This window comes from Lupinus angustifolius, chromosome LG18 (genome assembly GCF_001865875.1).
Source record: "Lupinus angustifolius cultivar Tanjil chromosome LG18, LupAngTanjil_v1.0, whole genome shotgun sequence".
Lineage (NCBI taxonomy): Eukaryota > Viridiplantae > Streptophyta > Magnoliopsida > Fabales > Fabaceae > Lupinus > Lupinus angustifolius.
In genome coordinates this window covers 11,809,423-11,833,266 of record NC_032026.1, presented here as the reverse complement: position 1 = coordinate 11,833,266, position 23,844 = coordinate 11,809,423, and the positions used below count along the sequence as shown (strand labels likewise).

The window sequence follows — 23,844 nt, the reverse complement described above, 5'->3', positions numbered from 1 at the left end:
CTGCACACTAAGAAGGCTTTTGGGTCAAGCTAGATTTTTGGGTTTTCATACACAGGCCCAGCTAAGTCTGAAAACGGCCTATGATGGGTAAGAGGCCGACACTATACAAAATAGGTCTATGCCTATTTACATAAAAACTAGCGTAGCCATTTCCACCCTATACCAAGTCAAGAACCAACTATTCCAAAAGTTTAAGCCCTTAGATGGAGGATGGTTTTGTATCCAACAATCTTCATTCCCCCTATATAACATTACCTTGGTCCTTTTTACTTCTTTAACAATAAAGCAGCCATTCCCAAATTAAGCCTGTTCTGTTTTTACTTCATGATTCTTACCATATTTTAACAACAATCAAACAAAAATATGATTTGCACTTAATTTACTACTAAGACCAACCAAGCATACAGACAACTGTAAGCCCACAAGGACAGTTCCAGAAACACAAGTGAGAAGGGAGTATAAATATGTGCAGAAATTACTTTTGAAGGTTTTTTTATATATAAAATAATGTTACATATAAAACTAATTTTACAAAATACATTGGGCAGGGTTTAATTACTTGCGATGTCAAGGCATGGCTTAATTTCTTTCTTTCCCTTTTTTGGTTAGAGATGGACAATCTGATAATAGTGAGAGAGAAAATGTAAAACGAATAGGGATGAAGGTTTTTATTTCATGCATTCTTTCTAATATTTTGGGATTAATACTGCGTGGACATGTTTATATATATATATATATATATATAAAGAAGAATACTGCACGTACATATGAACAATTTAATTTCACTCATTGCTGACTTATTTTCTGATTCAAGTTATTACCCAAGGGAAGATAATAATTACCTTGTGACACTATTTTTATTAATATTATCTTCCCACACCATGGAAATACAAGTGGAACTATGTACGGTCATTCCAAAATATTATGCCATGTATTATGACAATGTTACCTAGTTTTCCCATTTACTACCACCATGCACCATTCATGTACCCTTTGGAGTGTGCTTCACCCCCTTCACATGCAACTAGACCAATTTGAGTTAGACTGTTATGTATATGAATATATAAATCTGTTTCTGACAAGGGAATAAATAATTGAGTTAAGAGAGTTAAGCTGAGGAGAACAATATATAAGCATCTTGTATATGAGCTACAATGTAGAATAATGTCTGTAATTGCTATCAGCTATATGCAATAAATATAACACATGAATTATGTTTTTGGCTCAATAGTAAAGTTATTGCTTAACGACTATAGGTTTAGGTTTTCCCACTAAGTGGGAGCTTCGAGTATTGAGTCGTCTTTTTTAATTAGAATACAATCTCTATACAATATTGTCTGAAAGTCATTGCTTAGACTTCAGTAATATGATTGGCTTTGCTCTAGAGTGACTAACCAACTCTAATGAATTGTGAGATGTTTTTTCTTGCTTTTCTCATTTGGTTTTGCCAAGATGTTTGAGAATTTGATGCAATTAAATAATTCAATGAAAACATTGAAATATGTCCTATATTAAATTACACCCTTCTTAGAGATGCTTCTTGTATTTGACTCTAAGTTGAGGCATAGTTGAAGATCCAAAGTTTTACTATGGCTCTGGTTTGAAGCAGGGAAATGGTGAGGCATGGATATAAAAGGCCTATTATTATCTATATTGGAGAAAGTAAACATGCAAGAATTATCTTGTTTGGAAGGAACATGGGGTGGTAGAGAATACCAATTTGAATATTTCTGATCAGAAGAAACAAAATTGGTATTTTGATCTTTTGAGTTAAGGCAAGTCTGAGATTCTTCACAAAAGGTGAACTCAGAGTTATTATTATAGGAAGAGGGATCATAGAACCAAGGAGTATTAGATTTAGAGCCATGGTTATATGCAAAACCATGGTTGGTTTGAGAAACTTGTAGGTAGTATTTTATGCTAGCTTTCCTAGCTTGTAGTTGCAACCTTTTCTTCTTCATTCTCTCTTTCTTGTGAGCATTTTGGTGGCCTCCTAATGCTTGTGAGTTTGTAAATTCTTTGAAACAGTATTGGCACTCAAATTTTCTCTCATCTTGGTCTCTCTCTAAGCTTTTCTCTTGGGCAGTTTTGTCTCCTCTTGATGAATATGAGTTTGAGGAATTCACACCTTCATCTCTTTCTGCAGGCTCTTTGACACAACTCTCATTGTTCTTGGATAGGTTCAGCTCAAAGCCAAATAGTCTGAGCCTCTTTCTCACAAAACTTCCATTATCAACCTTTTTCATCTCTTAGGTAAGGGAAAGGAAAAGATATTTAGAGGTAGAATTGCAGTGATTAGTTGTTTGATATCTCTTCCATTTATAGAAAGCTCTTAGGTTGTAACATACATTGCATCTATTAAAATAACTTTTTTTATAATACATGTACATCATAGGGGGAATAGAATAAAAGGTTTAAAAGAAAAGTCAGAAGAGAAAGCCATTTCTCATGCAATGGTTTTGTCACATTTAAAAACTCGTTCATATTGTAGTAGATTCACCAATAACATGTTAATCACAGGCGATTAACTGTGATTTATTTAAGGTGCAATTAGATAGTCTTTAAGCACTTCATAGTATTTTATAGTTCCACTTTTGGCTTTTTCTCTTTTAATGAAAAAGAGTTATTTCCATGCTTGAGACATGATTAAAGTTATTAAACTAACTGTAGCAGCAAAAGTCAAACAATGAGGGATGTCATCATCTAGAAGGAATGAGGCACTAATTTTATCTCAGATTATTTTACTGATAAAACAATGACTTAGTGGCTTTATATATTGTCCTCTACCTAAAGGCATAGATAACATCATATATTATTAAAGTATGCCAAATAATTACTATTATATCATGGATGCCAAGTTATAGCTTAGTCCCATCTACTACCAATAAATCAATAGAAGTTCATAAAATACAATGAACTTTAGAAATGAGATTATTCAGCACTAATTGAAGCTTCTTTATAATTATCCCTCCACCCATAATCAATTTTAAAAAAAAAACAGACCCTTGATCTGCTTTTCTTTGACCATGTTTTATGAATGCATTAGGAACAGAAAAGAAAGATTAGTTGCGAAATAAAGGAATATAATAAGTGGGCAATGATGTAAGCATATATACTAATAAGAGTCTTCCTTAAGATCTTGCTATATCTTCTTAGAGCAGACAAAGCCAATATTTTTATTAAAAAAAAACATGTTTTCAGGTGAATCAGGTCATCAACAATAATATTATTAAAGGGATAAATTGAGCATTTGTGTTGGACATTTGTTCTTGTTGGACCCACCCTATGATGCTTTTGTGACAATTTAGCAATCATTAGATTGTGTTTTATTCCCTTGTCTCTAATTAGATCTTCCATTGATTGACTTGTTCCACAATTAAATTTCTCATGCTCATCAATTTCCCACTACTTTTTTCTATTTTCCATGCTTATTCAATTTGGCTTTATTGCTTTAGGAGGATAATTCCAAGTAGGCTTGCTTTCATCAATGCATTTCACTATCCTAACATGTTGAATAAAAAGATGCCATCTTGGGTTATGGTAGCTAAGTGGGTGGGTTGAATGATTCTATCTAGTTCCATAGTGGGCTTTTAATATTTTATGAGATCTTATAGAGTGACCAAACTGACCAAGGAAAATATATATTTGAATAAATTATGCAATCACATAAGATAAGGGGGAAATGTTCCTTGAAATAAAGAATATATCAATATTGAAATGTGTGCTTGTACAGAACACGCCCATCAAACATATTGAATGTGATGGATGGGTGTATTAGCCTGTCATAAAGTGAGCAAGTAAAACATGTAGTATCCTTTCCTTATTAGTCAAAATAGGTTGAGATTTAAATATATTTTAACTATTATTTTAAAATTTAAAATAATAGTTACACATTAAAAAATAAAAACTATTTTGTAAGAAACAAAGGCTACGGAGCAAGCACAAAGCAAGAGAGAATAAAATCATTATTTCATAATCAACTCCTCACTTAATTTCTTGGCTAATGTAAGAAGAAAACTCCCTCATCCTTCTTTCTTCTCATCTTTCCTTGTCTTTCTTCATAAAATCACCCCAACCAAAGAATACGTAAATCTCTAAGATAGAACAAGGGTATGATAGTTGAAAGTGTTTGGACTCGATTTAAAGGGATATTTTATGCAATAAACACCAGAAAGTAAACATCTGCGAATGAAAGTTAAGACATTTAAGAAATTTGACTCACCTAAAGAATAAAAGCAGCGAAGGATATATGGGATAATTAATATGATATTGAAATCCTTATAACCATTTAAAATTTGCTTTTACCAAAAGACTAGTTTAATATAAAAAGCAGATCACAAACAAAGTGTATAATTTGTCAGGAACTGTTGAACCTCTGTTAAGGTGGAAATGAGGCTATATTGGTATGAACCTCACTAACCAAAGACATGGCAAGAATATGTTTGAATCATAAGCTGGATGCAATAGATCAGAATGCACTTCTTCCCACTATCACAGTCGGATGATCTAACATATATCCACATTACCTCACATGAGTTGGTACATGATTGAAGGGGGGAAATCAACAGATGAACAAAACAAAACGAATTTTGCTGACACAATAGAACTTTGCTGTATCCAAAGCACTTACATTTAGACAAATGTTACAGATCTGTCAACCTTGGCTCAGGATAAATTGATTCTATTTCCTTTTTCTTCAGCCAGCAAAGGAAAGTATAGACAGAATATAGTACAGGTCAATATTTCCAACAAACTACAATTTTAACCAATACTTGTTTTGAATGTAAAATTGCGTCAGCAAGTACATGGGACACCTAAATAGTATATGGGCAAGGCGTGTTAAACTCACAAGAAATTCTTATATGTGCGCTTAGCCATCAAACCCCCCTCACTACCCAAAATAAATCCTGGTGATCCAACCATGTTAGTTTCTGCATCAATCAGGATAGATATCAATGTTGTTGACGTTTGGCACGAGGAGGCAACAGAGCGAGAAGAATTTTTTTCCTTGGACCCTGCACCCAAACGGCCTCGTTAGACAGATAATACCATATAATCAAGGTGTGTGCCCAGCATAAGCACATGAAGAGAAAAAAAAAACTTCCACATTGTTGCCTTAATCATGCCCTTCTTGTTACAGGCTACTAATGGAGCAATCTCACAGGCATAAAAAATTAGAAACAGCAACGAGAACAAGAAATAAAGTCTAGCAAGCATAACTAGGTTAACCTTGCATAAGGTTCAGATTGCAAAATTTACAGGATATATTTAGCCTTGAAGAGAAATGAACTTTCATGTGCATATTAGGTAGACTTTCTCAAACAGTGCTAAGATTTAAAAAAGCACATCCACTGGGTAAAAGTTCAAGGATAAGTAAAATTCAATTTTCTAGTGAAATAGCAGTGAACTAATAAACAAGGCAAGGAGAATTTGTTGAAACAAAAAATTACCTTCAAATTATTGATTTCATGGAATTGAAAAGAGGGAGATGGATGGTACAGGACATGATAAGGAACTTTGGTTACATGGTTTCTGGCACGTTATTTTTTGTTATTATACATGATCAACAAACATATACTTATACATTCAACAATGAAGAAGCTACATAAGGAAAGAGAGGGGGAAGGAAATGGATGGCACAGGGCAAGCATCTAGTACTGAGGAGATGGATGCAAAAACAAAGCTAACAATACAAAGCTTCAAGAAATACTCCAACACAATTCCACTAACTGAGGTCATGCTACATTGCCTTTGAAATAGTAAAATACACATAATATAGCAATGCCTTAAGCCATCTATTCAGTGTAATATCCAATTTAAATTGTAAGCCTCTTTGAATAACACCAGAAGATATGACATAAATAAAAAGACACACACTTACACTTACCATTGGAATTCCAAGCTCTTTGAGGTCATTTTCTCCCATCTGCTTCAATGCAGTCATATCCACCTGCATGGGCATATCAGTAATAACAGCAAAATTAGAGATAACCTAATTCATGGCAGCAACATTAACAACGATGTGTCAAATCATAATAATCTACCCTCTCCAGACCCCACTAGGTGGGAACCTTATGCAGTGGTACACCCCTTTTTAATTACTTTATACCTCTTTACTGGTAAATAATATTTGCTCATACTTGGTTTAGGAAATGAGAGTGTCTTATCATGTACAAAAGTGGTTTCTTGCTATCAAATTAATTTCTTTTTGACAAGGAAATCAAATAGAACCCTGTTCCTGGATTGCAAATTCATCCCTGGAGAAAGCTTGATTACCCAACATGGGATTTTGGTTATCGATGAGCAAAGAGAAATTAACAAGATAGACTCCCAAAGATCGAGTGACTAAAAAAGGGAAGGAAATTATCTTTTAGAGTAGAATTTTTGGGGAAGAGATTTGAGAGGCACAAGAGAGGCTATTGACTAATTGACAGATATGTAGGGCGAGATGACTAAAGGGATAGGAATGTAGCAAAAGAAACAATTGGTGAATCGAGAGGCTTCGGAACTAAGTTAAAAGAATCTTGGTGGTGGGACAAAAAAATTACTCAATAAGGTTAAGCTGTTCAGGTTAAAAGGGAGTTTTAAATCTTGACCAGTGTAAAAATGATGAGAATTGGGAAAAATAAAAGGAAGATAATAAGAAGGTGATGCGCAAGATGCTGCAAAGGAGTTTGGCGGGATATACCAATCTTTTGGAACCAAAATTGAGGAAAGGAATATTTCTAAGCTTGCTAAAGGTAGGGACAGACAGAGACTTGGACCAAGCAAAATGCACTTAGAATGGATGAAGAGGTTGGGGAACAGATAATATAGCTATTGTGGTATAGAAGTTCCTAGGAGATAAAGGGGTAACCTAGCACATAAAGTTGTCAAAAGAGATAACGAGATGATTGAGGTTTAGAAAAATATGATATAAATGGAGAAACACTTCGATCCTATTAATAAAAACAAGGGAGATATACAAAAGGATGCTAATTGCAAAGGGTTAAGGTCACAAGCAATGCTATGAAGCTATAGGAAAGAGTAATTGAATGGAGATTAAGAAAAAAGAGGACGAGACTCATATTTAAGGTAACCAATTTGGTTCAACCATGGAAGCTATATACCTTCGAAGATTGATGGATAGGTATTGGATGAAACAAAAAGACTCGCATAGTTTTCATCAATTTAGAAAAGACCTATAAAAAAGTACTCAGAGGTGTCTTGTGGAAGCCTTTGGAATAAAAAAAGTATGTATCACCTATTTTAGTGAAATCAAAGATATGTATGATAGGGTTAAAATAGTTTTAAGTTAACATGGTGGGATCATAGATAATTTTTCTAGAACTATAGAACCATACCAAAGATTAACTATGAGAGTATGAGTCCCTATCATTATAGGCTGCTCTTCGATGTGCTTAAATGAGCATACCCAAGAGTCAGTGTCACAAAGCATATGGCTTCGAGCATGTATAATTTAAATTTAGAACCATAGCAATACTATATTAGAGGTGAAAATCGGAGATCGTAACAGACTAAAAGTCACATGAGGTATCATGGACTTATCATACAAAATGGCTGAGGAATAGAGGCGTGGAATTTAAGCTGAGTGGATGAATGGAAGGAGTGTTTCAGATGTTACTTCTGATAAAAATGTGTCACTCAAGGTTACAGGAAAAATTTAACAAACTAACTATACAACAATAACAATAACAACAACAACAACCAAGTCTTAGTCCCACTAGTTGGGGTAACTACAAGGCCAAAAATGTTGTATGGTGCCAAATGTTGGAGGGTCAAAAGGAAACAAGAGCATAAACTCAATGTTGTAGTGATAAGGATGTTTTGTTAGATGAGTAAACATTCAAGACAAGATAGGATTAAGAATGAATGCATTAGAGAGAAAGTGTGAGTAGCACTGGATGCTTAAATCTCGCTTTCGGTGGTTTGGCCATGTGAGAAGATCACAGAAGCACTAGTAAGAAGAGTAGGGAGACCAAGAACTACAGGTGAAACCATTAAAAAATATTTAGATTTAAATGATATTTCTAAAGACCTAGTTTATAAGACATGATCTATGTAGCCAACCCCGCCTAATGAGAAAGGTTTTATTGTTTGCGTCATAAGACGTGAACACTTGAGAACTCAACAAAAATAATCACTTGGAACTTCCAAAATGTCAATTGGAGTAAAAACTTATGAATCATTATGTTGGTCTCAGTGCATGAGGCTCCAACCTAGTGAGGTATGGGGAGGGTAGATTTATGCAGCCTTAACCCTGCAAGCAGAGAGACTGTTTCTAGGAAAAAGTTTATGAATCATTGTAGGAGAATAAAAGGCAATCTTTTAAGGGGCAAGTTTTCAGGAGTGCAACATTGTCCAACATTAAAATAAACCAAACTATCAGAGGCAATAAACAAAAAAATTAAGTCAAGTGGCAAAGCACTCTTAAAACTGAGTCAATTATCTTGACATTTCATTGGACAAATAACAACACAAATCCATATATCTTACAAAATGCCAGAATAATATAATTAATAATTTGCACAAAAATAAATGAGATACATACTTCCTCAGCCTTAAAGGTAATGGCATATTTTCCCAGTCCCAGTGCATTTAACAGGCCATCAACAGTTTGGGGTTGCTGTTCAACACCCTATATGATAACCAACAAAACCACATATCAGGATGAACATTATAGATTATCTATTCGGAGTATTTACAAGTGAAAATTCTTGTGCCTCAGATTTATATCACAACCTTCCAAGATCAGATCATAGAGACCGACAATAACCATAACAGCAAGTCAGCAATTTACATAAACTTCCAGCAATTCAGAATTCTGGATGTCCAGTTACCATACTAACTCGTGTATATCAATACCAGCATAATCATATAAAAAGATGCCAACCTTTCAGCACACACATAGAGCAGAGTTTGAAAATAAGAAAAAACCAGACAGGCACAAACATCAAATAAACAATGACTTTTAAATGTCAGAAATATCCAATTCAATGTCTCGTTTAATATACTTTTGCTAAATGAGTATATTTCTAGTATACACACCTTCACCATAAATTAAGGATGTTAAATAATGTAAATGGATCAAAGTAGGGTTTTTTGAATTTGAAATAAGGGTATTATAGCATTTGCTTAATTCTAACACATCCATTTAATAAATATTGCGCCATGTTTTCTCAACCATCACATATTACTCATTTAACCATTTACTAGTGGTGCCAAATGTAAGATGCATATCACTACTTGCTAATCATTTGAGCAAACTGATAGAAGAATAGCCAAAAGGGCATATAACAGAATCAATTGAGATATCCATCAAATGATCATGAGAAAGTTTCTCCAACATAAACCAAAGAGCAGAGTCAGAGAAAAGGGGGATATGGAGGTCAGAAGGCCAGTAATATTCACCATGTATGGAGCCCTCTGTGCAACACTGCTTGAGGGAGGAAGTTGGCCAGGATGAGATTGTACAGGTTTAGCAGTTACTGGAGGCAATGTGGACATTGTAGAGCGTGACATGAAAGGTGCAGATGCAGAGCTTGGAGGCCTTGAAGTTTCAAGAACATCCCTAGCTGCATATGGAACGGATCTAACACCATCATATGTCCTATTTAATGGCCTTCTCTGTAGGTCTTCAACATTTCTTTGGGGTGAAATGCCCCTAGAAGTATTTGCAAACTCATCTGGTGATTTTCGCCTGATATGATCCAATGTCCAAGGAGAGTATGAGCTCCTCATGGATTCCATTCGCATTACATCATTTGAACTTCTAGCGGAGGAGATTTGCCTCAACATGCTTGTTTCCCTTGGTTCAGGCACAATCTGCTTTCGATCAAAAATGGTTTTCATCGGATGAGTTGGCTTTGAAAGTTTTTCACGGAGGTCCATGTGCCCCTTATCGCCATTACTCTCACCCCGCCTAGACGCACTTTTTTGCATGAGCTTCAATCGGAGGTCATCTTTTCCAATACGCTCATCTAAGTAAATTAGGGAAACAGGATTAGAAATATTGAAACATTAAGCAACATAGAGATGCAGGGGTAAATTCACTGCTCAGGGAGCTTACAACCGTCCAGCCTATTCTGAACGCTAATGTCTCCTCGATGTCTGCAGACAATATGAACAATATAATTCATGAGAACTAACTTAATTAGATCATACAGAATAACATGCAGTCTATTCCGCCTTTATCCCTAACCGTTACAGAGTCCATAAACTAATCATGGGTGATTTTCTGAACAAACAGACAATATACTAGGAAAATATCACAAACATATACATCACTATGCTGCACACTGTAGTATTTATAAAACTAAAGAAACAAAAAAACGCACCGTTTATTGGTGCTGAGCCCATTTCCATGCAACATGGAACTGTCTGTGTTATTTCCGATTCTATCTCTTATAGACCGCTTGGTCCCAGATGAGGGAAGAGAAGAGAAAGAAACATCTGCACCAGATACATCCCTTTTCACAACCTAAACTCAAATGCACAATAGCAGGTTATTGAAATGAACCCAAATAATGCATTCAATATATATAGGGGGGGGGGGTATTTGGACAGCTACAAAAAACCATTTTGCATCCCTGATGCTAACAACAAGAGAAAATAACAATTATTCATCATGTATATTTCATGGCAAACAAACAGAAACCAAAAAACGTCAATTTTACTATCTCCAGTGATGATTTATTCTGACCTTTCAAAATCATTATTCGATCAAGCAAATATAAACACGTCAGTTCCAAAAAATATCAAGTTAAACATGATTAAAGTAGCAGAAACAAATACCGAATAAGGAATTATCAATAAAATCAATTTTGAATTAAAAAATATTTCAAATTACCTGACCACTACGCCCAAGAGTAATGGTTACTCTACCCCTCGAAGCATCAGACATATCGATAACTCAAACCCTAAAACTACGAATTTGACAAAAAAAATCTTCAGCTGAATCAATGGAGAATGCAAGGCATCAACGGAATCGACAGAGAAATCCGAAGAGTAAATCAAAACCGAAACCTAACCCTAATCTTGGAGTTCAGGATTCGGATTGGAGAGGGAAATGAAGCGCGCGGTGCTTTTGTTTAGGGTAGAAAATGTCAATGGGAGATGTCCGAAATGGGAGTCCTGTGATTGAACCAGCACCGTTTGATTAGAGGACTATGCTGATGGTGGGACCAACCCTTCTTAATATTTGTTTTTTTCTCTCGTGATTTTATCATTTGGGCTTTGACAAGCCCGCTCTAGTTCTAATTAGTCACTAGTGAGAGTGCACTCCACACACATTTGATATCTTGCGACTTAATCAATTGAGTTAACTCTTTAGGATGTAATGAGTGCTAGTTTATAGATTGGAGTTGGATTTCTTATTTGATTTCGTTAATGCTAGTTCAATAGTGTGTTCTTGATTTTTGAGCTATATGTTATTCCATAACATTTTTAGGGAGGAGCAAGATTCTTGAAAGACGATAGTGAATCATAAAAAATCATAAAGTAGTAAAACAAAAAATCAAGAGAAGTACAACAAAAAAAGTTGGTTATGTACAATAATGTCAAGCCTTGTTTTACACTTTTAGTTTGTTGATGGAGGAAAATCATGTTGACATTTATTATGGTACCAAATATCTTAGAGTATCCTATGCAATGCTAAATTAGGAAAAGATAAGGGTGATGAATATGTTCCTTTTATAAGTTAAATATAGATAATTGAATAATTAAATATTTTGTCTATTGACATTAAAGTTGAAAATAAGCTGAACCAAGTTGAATTTGAGCTTAGTTATGTTCAGTTTGATAATGATTTGTTTGCCTCAAGTTTGAAACGAAATATGTTTCCAACTTGAATTTGGCTTGATTGAAGTTCTTGAGCTATCAATTCGACTCGTCAGCTCGAATTGATTTGGTTCATCAAGAGTTTGACAAATATTTAGTTCAACTCGTTAACTCGATTGATTTAGTTTGTCATGTCAAATGGTGATTATTTATTTAATATATATGAAATTAAGATTTTCTACCTTAATACATATATACATACACATATATGTATATATGCATACATATATACAATGGAGCCAGTTCATAAACCTAACTTACAAATTGTATTAGGCTCAAGTTTAACTAGTTTATGTGACGAGCTAAAAAATTTACCTCATGGTGGACTCTTTTGACTCACAAACAAAGTTTATAGACTAAATAGCAAGTTAATTTTTAAACAAATACCTAATTGATTCAGTTGGTCACACAAAATCAAATACAATTTTAAAAAAGCAAGCATGTGATACAGGGGAAAATGGTTGTCACTTGTCACAACGGATCCAACAATTATTAGACTTTGTTAATTCATGTAATATGAAATAAGCCTACTAATTCGTGTGAGCCGAAATGGGTCAACCTATTATTGGGCCGAATCTAGTCAATCTAAGTCTAATGTGTATACTTTGAAAGTGAAATTTGGCACTATATATTATTTAATATATGTATGTCAATTGTACACTATTATTAATTAATTTCCATTTTGTTGCTATAAGTGAATTATAGACCTTTTAAAAAAATTATCCTTAAATGTCATAGGAAGCCCCATATCTTGTAATACATTCACAATTCATATCTTGTGATTGGAAGTGGAAATAAGTTACCTCAAACTTAAATTAAACATCAAGTCTAACATGTAAGAGATGTTAGTAGTTTGGGCATTTCCTATTTAACTACCTAAAAATGAATATTGATTTTGGTCCTTAAAATTTACACCATTCGTGTGGGCTTTTGGAGGGTGGGTATGAGAGTTGTATATAATGCATGCATGACCCTCCATTACTTGTCACATGCATGTGGGCCATGATATCCAACACATGATTTTATAGCTTAAGTAGGTTGGAATCATGTATCATTTCTTTTGCCACCAATGAGACACATCACATTAAAAATTCATATAATTTGGTTTTCATCCCAACTTACTTTTTTTAATAAGGTGATTATTTATTATTAGTGATAGAAGATAATGATATAGAATAATTGGTATAGAAGATTTAATTTATGGAGTTGAGGCCAAATCACACTTTACTCACATGACATATATTTTGAATATTAGTTAATAATAAAGAACAAGAATAGGTAGTTCAAATTGAGGTCATAATTAAAGTTTTATTTACTACAATTTTGGAAAAGTGTTGACAAATATTTCTCATGCCACTATAATTGTAATGATGATATAAATGTGAAAATTTCAATTGGTCATAGTTGTAATTCCAATCACAAATTCAAATTTGAAATCATTGAGAAGTATAGAGTGGATGATGAGTACTAACAATTTTTTGTGAGCTAAGTTCAAAGAAAAGATGAATGAAGGAAGAAAGAATGGAGCTTCTTTATTGAAGAATTGAGAACAAAAGAGAACATAGAATAATATTAAAATATATCCTTTTTATTATAAATTGAGTTGAGATTTAAACAAGCTTGATTCTCTAGAATTTATAAGCAGGAGAACCATTAACAACTTGGCTAACAAACTAACTAACTTAATTAGCACGTTTTACATGTGTTAAACATGATAAAAGTTACAAATATAATGATAACTTGGGCTGCAAGTAATAGAAAGCCCACTAGACCTAAGCCTTGAATCATGGCCACAGTGTTTGGTTGATGCTCTGCCTGGAACTTGATTCGATGTGTGCTATGGGTTGCCTTGTCTTGGTGCATAGCTTGATGTAGATGTGTGCCTAGATGTGCCCTGGCCCGGTGCTGATCCGCTGGCGCTGATACACCTTGGCTTGGCACTAGTGTATCTGATGCATATGATCAGAATCTGTCAAGAACAAATTATGATCCAAATTTGATCCAGGCCTGGCTGCTCCTTCCATAGGCATATCCCAGTTGAGGCTGAGCACATCATCATCGGTCTTGGCTAGCATAGCATTATCAATGCTCATGGCCATGCTTTGATTGAACATTGTATTTGTGTTGAGTATGTTGTCTCTAGGCAAATCACTTATGATACTGTTAATGGTGTGATCAAGATGAGAATTTATATTATGATTAATATTTAATTTTGATATAAGTATTTGTTGTTGATGTGTACGGTCCAAATATTGGTTAATTGAAAAGTAGAAACATAATATATTAAAATTTCATAAGTATGAAATAATTTGCTATCATAATGGAAGATGATGCATTGCATGAGACAAAGCAAACCAATGGTGCACATGAAGAAAATACCTAATTGATATTTGTGTTCCTTCTTACTCGTTAATGCTATTCATTTGCCTTTGTGGCCTGAACATTATTTATGGTCTGCTCACTCAATTCAGAGACATGTGTCATTATAAAAAATTTAAGGGTTTAGATTTTAAATTACTTTTAAACAAATTATAAATCTTCAAATCAACTTACACGTTGCATTCTAATATTCGAGAGTGTAAAAGAGAGAAGCCAGAGGAAAGGAAGATGGAATGAATCGTGAGTGAGAGAGAAAAGAAGAAGAGTAAAGTAAAGAAATGAAATGTACTTTATTAATGAAATGTTGAAATGAAAGATGTAGAGAAGATGATTATATATAGGTGTTGAAACTGAACCATAACACTTAAACTGATTCAGTTTTATCCTAATAACTTTATAACTAATCATTCAACCATAACAACAATATTATTCTATTATACCCCCTTGAAGCTGAGAGTGCATAGACTAACCAAATTCCTTTGTGATGATCTTGGACCCTGGGTTGATTTCTAAGAGTTATGAACTGATTGTTAGGAAGTGGTTTAGTCAAAACATCAACAGTCTGGAATTTAGATGGTATGTGCTTCACAATAAGGATCTTGTTTTGGATTTTGTCCCTTACAAAATATAAATCTAGCTCTATGTGTTTAGTTACGCTATGTAGAACAAGATTATGAGACATAACCATTGTACTTAGATTGTCACAGAGTATATAAGGAGTGTTGAAGGGAACTTTGATTTCTTTAAGAAGTGATTCTATCCATATTAACTCTTGAGAAGCCAAAGCAAGACTCTTATATTCAGCTTCAGTGCTTGATCTTGAAATATTGTTCTGTTTTTTGGACCACCATGTAACAAGATTAGGACCAAGATATAAGCATGCACCAGATGTAGATTTTCTATCATCAATGTCAGAGGCCCAATCTGCATCACAGTATGCCTTGAAGGTACCTTAGTATTCGTTTCACTACTGTCCAGTGAGAATTTAAAGGTTTGTCTAAGAATTGACACACCTTATTCACACTATAAGTAATATTTGGTCTAGTAATAGTGGCATATTGTAATGCTCCTACTATGGACCTATAAAATGTAGGATCTTCAAAGTAATCAATATCATGCTTAGTTAACTTGCAATTACTAGCCATTGGTGTATTGTTGGCTTTAGCAGAGGAAATATTGGCTCTGTCAACTAAGTCTTTAATGTACTTAGACTGAGATACAAATAGAGAACCATCTTTCCTGTGTTTGACCTCAATGCCTAAAAAATAATCCATAGGACCTAATTGTTTTAAGGCAAATGTGCTACTAAGATCCTTAATGACTTGGTGAACATGATGAGTTGGTGATCCTCTGACAATGATATCATCCACATATCCAAAACAAAAAGTTGATGTTTCTTAGAGGTTTGAAAGAAGAGAGAGTTATTACTCTTGCTGACTTGAAAACCATGTTTGATGAGAGAGCTTTTCAATCTTTTAAACCATTGCCTAGGAGCTTGTTTAAGACCATAGATAGCTTTATTTAATTTGCACACTAGAGTCTTGTCACTGCTTTAGAATCCAATAGGCTGAGCCATATATACCTCTTCGTTTAAGAAACGATTGAGAAACGCATTGTTAACATCTAGTTGCTCAATTGTCTTATGATGTGTAACAGCCAAGGTCAACAAGATTCTAATGGTGACATGTTTACCAATAGGAGAAAAGGTCTCATTATAATCAATCCCTTGTTTTTTGATGAAAGCCCTTTGCCACCAATCTAGCCTTGTACTTATTAATAGATCCATTTGGATTTTTTTTATCCGAAAGACCCATTTGCACCCAATGGCATGTTTGAGAGGAGGAAGGGGAACCAATGTCCAAGTGTTGAGAGCCATAATAACATCATATTCAGCTTGCATTGCCTTCTGCTAGAGAGGTTCAGTGAGAGCAACTTTAGCACTAGTAGGTTGTCAGAGGCCCAATCTGCATCACAGTATGCCTTGAAGGTACCTTAGTATTCGTTTCACTACTGTCCAGTGAGAATTTAAAGGTTTGTCTAAGAATTGACACACCTTATTCACACTATAAGTAATATTTGGTCTAGTAATAGTGGCATATTGTAATGCTCCTACTATGGACCTATAAAATGTAGGATCTTCAAAGTAATCAATATCATGCTTAGTTAACTTGCAATTACTAGCCATTGGTGTATTGTTGGCTTTAGCAGAGGAAATATTGGCTCTGTCAACTAAGTCTTTAATGTACTTAGACTGAGATACAAATAGAGAACCATCTTTCCTGTGTTTGACCTCAATGCCTAAAAAATAATCCATAGGACCTAATTGTTTTAAGGCAAATGTGCTACTAAGATCCTTAATGACTTGGTGAACATGATGAGTTGGTGATCCTCTGACAATGATATCATCCACATATCCAAAACAAAAAGTTGATGTTTCTTAGAGGTTTGAAAGAAGAGAGAGTTATTACTCTTGCTGACTTGAAAACCATGTTTGATGAGAGAGCTTTTCAATCTTTTAAACCATTGCCTAGGAGCTTGTTTAAGACCATAGATAGCTTTATTTAATTTGCACACTAGAGTCTTGTCACTGCTTTAGAATCCAATAGGCTGAGCCATATATACCTCTTCGTTTAAGAAACGATTGAGAAACGCATTGTTAACATCTAGTTGCTCAATTGTCTTATGATGTGTAACAGCCAAGGTCAACAAGATTCTAATGGTGACATGTTTACCAATAGGAGAAAAGGTCTCATTATAATCAATCCCTTGTTTTTTGATGAAAGCCCTTTGCCACCAATCTAGCCTTGTACTTATTAATAGATCCATTTGGATTTTTTTTATCCGAAAGACCCATTTGCACCCAATGGCATGTTTGAGAGGAGGAAGGGGAACCAATGTCCAAGTGTTGAGAGCCATAATAACATCATATTCAGCTTGCATTGCCTTCTGCTAGAGAGGTTCAGTGAGAGCAACTTTAGCACTAGTAGGTTCATATTGAGCGAGTTGGACACTTGGAAATTTTGGTTTATAGATACCATATTTAGATCTGGTTTGCATAGGATGAGTAGAAAGTGTAGGAGCAACCTCAACATCGGAAAAAGATGAAGGAACATATGGTGAATGAGCTGATGCAGGTATATCAGGAGATGATGATAGGGTAATAGGTAATGAAGGGGAAGATGCTTGTGTAGTAGAAGGCTGATTTGGTGACACAATATGAGGAACACAATAAGGAGTAGAATGAGGAACATGAGAAGAAGTAGAGACAATAGAGTAAAGAGGAGAATTATGACAGATGACAAACAGAGTAGAGATGTTAGTGTGTTGAGGTGTAGAGTTTGGAATGTGAGAGGGATTGGCAAAGGGGAATTTAGACTCATTGAAAATAACATCCTTTGATATATAAATTTTTCCATCTTTGGAAAGACACTTGTACCATTTGTGATTTAGGGAATAGCCAAGAAAAGTGCACTTAGAGCTCCTAGGATCAAGTTTATGCTTGTTGAATGGTCTAAGCAAAGGGAAACAAGCACACATGAATACTTTGAGAAAATTGTAATCAGGTGAGTGACCAAATAGAAGTTGATAGGGAGAGTTATTTTGAAGAGTAATGGTAGGAAGTCTATTTATGAGAAATATTGCAGTTATAAAGGCATGATCCCAATAACTCATAGGTAATTGGGCATGAGAGAGCAAGGTTAAACCAGTTTCAACTATATGCATATGTTTTCTCTCAACAGTACCATGTTGATGATGTGTGTGAGGACAATAAATCCTATGTATAATCGCAACAATTTTAAGAAAAGCACTAAACGGCCTAAACTCCCCACCATAATCGCTTTGAACACTTTTAATAGTGGTTTTGAACTGAGTATGAACAAATTTCAGAAAATACTGAACACTGATAGTGTTTTAGATTTCTGTTTTAACAAGAATATCCATGTGTGCTTAGTGTAAGCATCCACAATGAAAAAATAATATCTAAACCATGTGACAAAATACACAGGTGCAGGACCCCAAAGATCAATATAGACTAACTCAAAACAGGCATTGTAAATAGTTGTAGATCTAGGAGCATGAATTCTATGAGCTTTACCAACACAACATGAATTGTAGAATTCAGAATTAGTTTTATTAACAGAAGAAATCTTACACAGTTTCAAGACATCCTTTACAACTGTGAAATGAGGATGACCTAACCTATAATGCCATAAGGAATGTAAACTAGTTTTATTACAAGAATTTGAGATAGTCAAACTAGTACAATCTGTAGTATGAGTAAAAGTATATGGCAGACAACTAGTGGAGTTGGGAAGAAGACCACAGAAGGCATAGAGACCCTCCTTAGTAAGAAAACCATGAATAAGAAGTTCATTAGTAACCTGTGATTTGAAAAAATAAGTATTAGGATGAAATTCAAAATAACATGAATTGTCTTTTGTGAATTGGGATACACTTAAGAGGTTTTTGGTAATTGAAAGAACAGAAAACAAGTTATTAAGAGATAACGACACAGTAGAATTTAGAGAAGAAGTGAAGTGAGAATTTCCAACAGATTTAATAGAAATACCACTACCATTACCCATGTAGATTTGTTCATGACCAAAGATTTTAATAGGTTCATGAACAAGTGATGCATCAGCTGTGAGATGATTAGTAGCTCCAGAGTCTGGATACCATGTTACCGGTTTGGAGTCACGTGAAGGATAATGAGAAGCTTGTTCTCTGTTGGCAACATGAGCTGACATAGGATAGTGATGATAGTATGAGTGTTGATTGTGAGTTGGGCCAGGCCCAAGTAGAAAGTTCCTCGCATAAGAGGGTCCATACTGTCCATCATTCCCTGACTAAAAATCAAGAGGATAATCCGGATAGAAATGGGTCGGGTACTTGTATGGTCCATGTGTGTTCTGAAATGAGTGAAATGAGGGATGACGTATCTCATATCTAAACGCCATGTGGTGCATGTGTTGGCCAGCTGGAGTGGCGTAAGATAGCATCCCTCCAAAGTTAGGCAGCGCATAAAAGCAAGTTGCCACATCATGACCATGACAGTTACAATAGACATAGAACAGAGAAGTACTACCACGATGAGACCTACCACCACGATGACCACCATGACCTCTATAGCCACCGCGACAACTCTTCCTCCACGAAAGCTGCTGAAATTACCATAACCACCCATATTTGGATGTTGCGTTTCAGATTTAGGAGAGTAAGTCGATGGATGAGACATTAGAGATCTTAAATGTGATGAAACCGGAGTAGAAGAGATCGGTGAATCAGAGGCAACATTCACTAAAAGAGCATATGAGATAGCTTTCGTTTTGTTCTTTTCAAGTCTTGATTCAAAAGTCAATAGGAATGATTCTAGGTTATGAACAGTTGGTAAATCCATTTGACTTTCAATTGAAGTTATCACCAGTTGATATTCTTCATTTAATCCATCAAGTATGTAATCAATATGTTCAGATGAAGAAATCAGAGTTCCGATGAAGATTAGAGCATCAACTAATCCTTTAATTTTTGTGAAGTAGTCTGAAATAGAACACGAACCTTGTGATATAGAACGGAGTTGAGAACGCAATTGTCGACTCCAAGCTTTTGTTTGAGAGTTGCAGAATGCATCTAACTCCTCCCACATTTGCCAGAAGTGAACACATCCTACGACTCGCGGTTGAAGGCTTTCGAGAAACGAGTTAAGAATCCACGAGAAAACTATTTGATCAACTTCCTCCCAGCGTAGATATGCAGGATTTAAGCGATTGTTGAGTCTGTCATCATCATTAAGAAATCGATGTGGAATTTCTGTTCCCAAAATGTATCGATTAGAGGTTAATGTGGCAAGCATGAAGTGTCTCCATACCAGATAATTTTTCTTAATGAGCTTCATCGAAGGTAGAGGAATGATCAACGGTGAAGACGCTGCTTGAAGCGGTGAGGCAGCGGAAGGTGAAATCGAAGGAGAAGTCCCAATGTACGTGGTGTTGGTGTTGGTAGCCATGGCGTGATACCATGTAAAAGAGAGAAGCCGGAGGAAAGGAAGATGAAATGAATCGTGAGTGAGAGAGAAGAGAAGAAGAGTAAAGTAAAGAAATGAAATATATTTTATTAATGAAATGTTGAAATGAAAGATATACAAAAGATGATTATATATAGGTGTTGAAATTGAACCATGGCACTTAAACTAATTCAGTTTTATCGTGACAATTTTATAACTAATCATTCAACCATAACAACAATATTATTCTATTAGAGAGGATCTCATTATTATTATTATATATACTAATTAAGCTAAATTAAATGAATAGAGATCTATTACCCAAATCATGTCCCGCATCAATGAAAATATGTTAGGTTTATTAAAGTGTGGAGTTACATATTGAATATGTGGGAGAAGTGTAAAAATTTATAAGTGGAAAAGACACATGTAACTAATGTTTTAACTATTTGGTTCAAGACATAGTATTTCACTTGTGACTCTTCACTCTTTCCATATCCAGTAACAATGAAACTTCTCGTTCGCAGTCTAGTCCAACAAGTGGTATCAGACATGGTGAACTTAAAGGGAGCGGATCGGAAAGTGTGTAGTACCCACACTTGAGACGAAAATTATAGGGTTTATTCAAGTGTGAAGTCTCACGGATATGAGGGGATGAGTTGAAGAAGTTTATAAATGGAAATGATCATGAAACTAATGTCATAATTAAGATTGGAGAGTCACACTTGTGACTCTCCACCCTTTTTATACCCGAGTAACAATGAAACTTCTCAGTAGTTGGAGGCTCCACGATCGCAGTATGATCCAACACATGCATGTGAATTTAAAAAATTAAAGCTTGGTTGAGATTAAGCCTTGTCAAGTTATCACACACTTGATATTACTCCTATATATAATTGATTAAGGGTCTGTTTGCGAGTTAAAGAGGAAAATGAAAGACTTGAGAACTATCAAATACACTATTGAGATGACTCAAAAGTCTTCCATTTTCATTCATTCTCTTCCAAAACTCATCTCTCAATTAGACCATAAAAGTCTAGTATCGAACATGCAATCCATGCTAGCTGAATTTCAAACGACAAATTTGGCAGCTATACAAAAAGGAAAACTTTATACTGTGGCATCTAATGAGAATCATATATACTTGGGCAAATAATGGAGTGGGATGAATTTGAACCCAATAAATAAGAAAACAATGCCATGACGGGAGGTTTTATATTGTATTAGTTAATTAATTAAATCACGGTGCAATCGGAGAAAGAATCCTTATTGAAAATTCTAATGTTTTCTATACAAATCTAACAGATTTAAGTACGTAAATGGCTGGGTTAACAAAAATGTAGAAGGTATCTTCTGTTATGGGAATTTGAATACGAAAAAAACATCATTGCCTTAATTTTAAGCTCATCGGATCTTGAGATGAGAAGTTAAAGTCATGAAATGGAATTCAGCAGCTGAAAGCATGCATATTTATTGATAAAGAATTAAATTTTTCCTAATGTGCATATGAAACTTAGTTACCTATATTTCTTCGAAGAAATAAGTCCTGTGTAGCTACTTCTTTTTCAGAAGAAAAAAAAATGTCAACACCCAAAAAAGAAAAGAATATTAAAACATAAGAAAATAAAAACCTACTAGAAGAAAGGAACAAAACAGACATGAATATGCTTAAGGGCATGCACATTAAAGTCTATTGTACATAGAATTACATAGTTTTGAACAATCCAACATTTATTCTTCATAGGTAACATTTATTGTCATACATAGATATGGAAATCCAGATCTATACACTCAACTGTATTAAAAAACTTAAACTGAAGCAACAAATATCATATTAAATTTGCTCGAAAACCACTTACCACTCTATCTATATGTATAGAATATCAAGTCCATATATAATTTTTAATCACTTAATTTAATCAAACCAAAGCTGAGAAAGATGAAAAATAACCCATATATATATAGAGAAAGGTGCAGGATGATATAATAGAATTATAGACTATAGTATATAGGTAAATTTGCTTGATCTAACAAACAATTAGATTCGGACCATAAAGCTTCAATTCCCCGAGATGAGAAGCTATAAAGAAGAAGATGAGCCTTGAACTGAATCAAGGTAGGGTTTCTTCTTCTTCAGAGAAGACATCTTCTAAGTCTTCTAACCTTTCTCTATTGATTCCTTCTTCTTGTTTATTGATCTTGTTTTGGTTTCTATTAGGTTAGAGAATGATGGGTTTGGTGCGGTTGGTGGGATGTAAAAGATGCAGTGGTGATAATGAAAGTGAGATACTAATGATGATGAGAGGAAGAGGAGTGAAGACATGATGATTGATGTGTGTGTTTTTGCGTTGAAGGAAGAGATGAAAATTTCAAACTTGGGGTTTATAACCTAATTCACTGATATTTATATATCTTACTTTTAGATAAATTAAGGATTCATGGTAATGTATGTATTATCACTATGCAGGATTTGTATAAATTTTAAAATCAATCGTCATAAGTCTTCAGGAGCAGACTTCAAAAACTTTATATTATTAAATAAATGTCATATACTCCATGTATATCATAAAGTTGGTAAAATTTAGAAAAATCTAAAAAAGGGAGTAACTTAATGCATTTTTCAGTGAAGTTAGTAAAACTTAATATCTTGTCTAACAAATAAATCAATTATGAATATAATAATTTAATGCATTTTTTATTAACCAATCACAGATTGTATGTAATTTCAAATTTTTATCCATTTCATTACTTAAATTTGACACAATACTTGTAATAAATTTTTATCAATTGGTTTTTTGAATTCAGACATTTACTATTCATACAACTTAGTCCGATTCTAGGGTTGTTGGCAAATAATTTTTTTAAATAAAATTAATAAAAATAAAAAATTGAAAACACTCTCATAGGGAACCTGAAATCCTAGGCATGAGCATTCATTTTCCTTCCTAAAATACCTGAAAACCTAGGGAACCTATTATTTGTTTTCCTTTGTGCTTTTTTTACATGGAGTTTATGAAGAAGATCTTTGCTCCTGATTTTGACAAAGTTTTGATGAAAACACCAACATCACCAAAAAGAAGAAAAGGAAGATTACTTATGAAGACCAAGAAGATTAAAGCTTCAAGAAAATTAGTCTAAGCCTAAATAAGTATTTCTATCATATACTCTTTAATATACTACAGTAGTAATGCTCAAAATATTTTAAAAGAAATTGAAACACTTTAAGTTTTAAATAAAAACACTTTTCAAAATATTGTGTAACATGTTACTTAAATTTGAGTAACAGATTACATGAGTGAGAATCATTCATCCAACAATATTTGAATTAGAGTAACCGATTACTCAAATTTGAGTATCGATTACTATAAGTGAATTTTATTCAGTGTTGGACAGAATACTTGAGTAATCCATTACTCAATGCTGTAATCGGTTACTGAGAGTTGTTACATCAGATTTGAAACTCAAGAGTTTTCATCCCAAATGAAATGCCTTCATTCCAAACAATTTCTACTCTTTCATAAAGGCACAATGGCTTATTGGAAGCCTATTTAAAGGCATTAGAACTCACAATGAAAACAACTCTTTGAACAACTCTTTCACACTTTTCTCACAACTTTCCTACACTT

At 34.3% G+C, this 23,844-nt stretch overlaps 1 protein-coding gene across 2 annotated transcripts; it reads right to left on the bottom strand.

The window, feature by feature from the left end:
- Positions 4,590-11,133, bottom strand: LOC109333210. 2 transcript variants are annotated; one of them, XM_019568561.1, is made up of 7 exons: positions 10,850-11,131; positions 10,338-10,480; positions 10,070-10,110; positions 9,412-9,980; positions 8,552-8,638; positions 5,888-5,950; positions 4,590-5,015 (listed from the first exon to the last, which is right to left on the bottom strand). In XM_019568561.1, exons 1-7 carry the CDS (start codon positions 10,901-10,903, stop codon positions 4,953-4,955), a joined length of 1,020 nt encoding a protein of 339 aa, XP_019424106.1. In that variant the 5' UTR covers positions 10,904-11,131; the 3' UTR covers positions 4,590-4,952. The 2 variants fall into 2 exon arrangements, with proteins under 2 accessions (XP_019424106.1, XP_019424107.1); XM_019568562.1 differs by having other exon boundaries at positions 4,618-5,015; positions 10,073-10,110; positions 10,850-11,133.